General features: G+C 52.3%; 1 protein-coding gene across 1 annotated transcript; it reads left to right on the top strand.

The window, feature by feature from the left end:
* The first annotated feature begins 1,222 nt into the window (after positions 1–1,222).
* On the top strand, positions 1,223–1,627 carry LOC136455367 (uncharacterized). The gene has a single exon (XM_066455421.1). It carries the CDS (start codon positions 1,223–1,225, stop codon positions 1,625–1,627), a length of 405 nt encoding a protein of 134 aa, XP_066311518.1.
* The last annotated feature ends 919 nt before the right edge of the window (positions 1,628–2,546 follow it).

Below are 2,546 nucleotides of genomic sequence, written 5' to 3'. Positions count from 1 at the left end.
GCTATCTTTCCACCAAGGTACCGGCCACCAACCAATATCCCAAAGTACTCTGGGGAAACAAACCCCAGATTATGGCTCGAAGACTATTGGCTTGCCTACTAAGCTAGTGGTGTGGATAATGACGACTTCATTATCTGCAACCTTCCACTATTCTTAGCCGATTCGGCACAAGCATGGTTAGAACACCTGCCGTCCAACGCGATCCAGAGTTGAGTGGATCTGAAGGAGATCTTTGTGGGGAACTTCTAGGCCACATACAAGCGCCCTAGGAACCCATGGGACCTCAAGAACTACCGTTAGAAGGCCGGTGAGACCCTACACGGGTACATTCGATGCTTCTCCCGGTAGTGCAATGAGCTCCCTAACATTGCCGACACCGACGTTATAGGAGCCTTCCTGCCCGGGACTACCTATGAGTCTTTGGTTCATAAGCTAGGATACAAGGGCCCGCAAACCACCAAGGAACTCCTAGACATCACCACCAGCCACGCCTCAGGAGAAGAGGTGGTTGGAGCGATCTTCGATCATCTCAAGGGCAAGGCAAGGCAGGACGAGGGCACCGACGAAGGCCCCTCCAATCGTTCTGCCAAAAGGGAGAACAATAAGCAATGGCATGAGGACTCACTCGTGGCGGCTGCTGACCATAAGGGTGGTCGAAAGCCCCCACGGAGGGCACTCCAAACCACTTCGAAAATTACTAATGGGGCTATGCCCGAACCATGCCTTCTCAGTTAAGCATCTGCTCAAGGACTACAGCCTCAGGCGATGGTTCTTGTCCAGAGGTTCCAACAAAGGGGAGTAAGGAAAGGACCCTGCCCCCACCGTAGATGATGCCGAGGAGAAGGATAGTGGCTTTTCGACACTAGACGGCTACCTTATGATCTTCAGAGGATCAATGGCCTACGACTCCAACCGCCGCCAGAAGGTCGCATGCCGCGAGGTCTATACGACCGAACCGGCCACGCCCGCCTTCCTCTGGTGGTCGAAATCCACCATAACCTTTGATTGGACCGACCATCTAGAGAGCGTCCCACATCTAGGGAGATATTCACTCATGGTCGACCCGATCATCGGCCTAAAGCAGCTCACCAAAGTACTGATGGATGGAGGCAGCGGCCTCAACATCATGTACGCCAAGACGCTCGATGAAATGGGCATCGATTAGACACATCTCCACCCAACCCGAGCGCCTTTCCACGGCATCATGCCCGGGAAGTAGGCCATGCCACTTGGGCAGATCGATCTACCCATTACCTTCGAGGATCAGTTCAATCATAGGACTGAAACCCTCACCTTCGAGGTGGTTGGGTTCCCCGGAACCTTCCACGCCATCCTAGGACGTCCAAGCGACGCAAAGTCCATGGCCGTCCCCAACTATACATACCTCAAACTAAAAATGTCAGGCTCCCATGGGGTCATCACCATCGGCACCTCCTTCCAGCACGTCTATGAGTGGGAGGTCAAGTGCTGCGGTCACACCGCAGCAATTGTTGCCTTCGGGGAGCTCGCCGCCCTCAGGGAGGAGGTCACCGAACAAGCGCCCAATTCCAAGAAGTCGATAGGGTCGTTTGAGTCGGCAGAGGGCTCTAAAGAAGTCCTTGTAGACCCTGGGAGCACCAAGGGTTAAACGGTGCACGTCGGTACCACGCTTTCCTCCAAATAGGAAGGCGCGCTTGTTGGCTTCCTCCACGCTAATAGAGACATCTTTGCATGGAAACCCTTGGACATACCAGGCATCCCGAGGGAAGTCACCGAGCATACCTTGAAGATCCACCTAGGCTCCAAGCCAATGAAGCAATGCCCGTGTCGCTTCGATGAGGAGAAATGTAGGGCCATTGGTGAAGAGATAGCGAAACTTTCAGTAGTTGGGTTCATCAAGGAAGTATATCACCTAGAGTGGTTAGCCAATCATGTTCTTGTATGAAAGAAGAGTGGGAAATGGAGGATGTGTGTTGACTATATGGGTCTCAACAAGGCATGCCCAAAGGATCTATTTTCTTTATCACGCATAGACCAAATAGTCGACTCTACCTCAGGGTGCGAAACCCTCTGCTTCCTTGATGCGTACTCCGAGTACCACCAAATTGTGACATCTTTCATCTCCCCCTTCGGATCGTTCTGCTATGTCTTAATGTTGCTCGGTCTAAAGAACGCTGGAGCTACATACCAACGCTGTATGCTCAAATGCTTTGGGGACCTCATCGGGCAGACCATTGAGGCTTACGTTGATGACATCGTGGTTAAGTCCAAATGGGTTGACCACCTCATTGCCGATCTTGAGTAGACCTTCACAAAACTCCAAGCGAATGGCATCAAACTCAATCCCACAAAGTGTATTTTTGGGGTCCCGAGGAGCATGTTGCTCGGCTTCATCATCTCCGAGCGTGGCATCGAAGCCAACTCAGAGAAAATCTCAGTCATCACAAGGATGGGCCCGATTCAGAACATAAAGGGGGTTCAGCGAGTCATAGGGTGCCTCACCGCACTCAGTCGATTCATCTCATGCCTCGGCGAACAAGGTCTCCCCCTTTATCGACTCTTGAAGA

This window comes from Miscanthus floridulus, chromosome 5 (genome assembly GCF_019320115.1).
Source record: "Miscanthus floridulus cultivar M001 chromosome 5, ASM1932011v1, whole genome shotgun sequence".
Classification (NCBI taxonomy): Eukaryota; Viridiplantae; Streptophyta; class Magnoliopsida; order Poales; family Poaceae; genus Miscanthus; species Miscanthus floridulus.
Note: the sequence above shows the minus strand (reverse complement) of the source record. Positions and strands in the feature narration are given on the sequence as shown.

Bases quoted from the DNA above. Each gene is read 5' to 3' on its own strand.
- LOC136455367 (XM_066455421.1), top strand. From the start codon at position 1,223: ATGCCACTTGGGCAGATCGATCTACCCATTACCTTCGAGGATCAGTTC.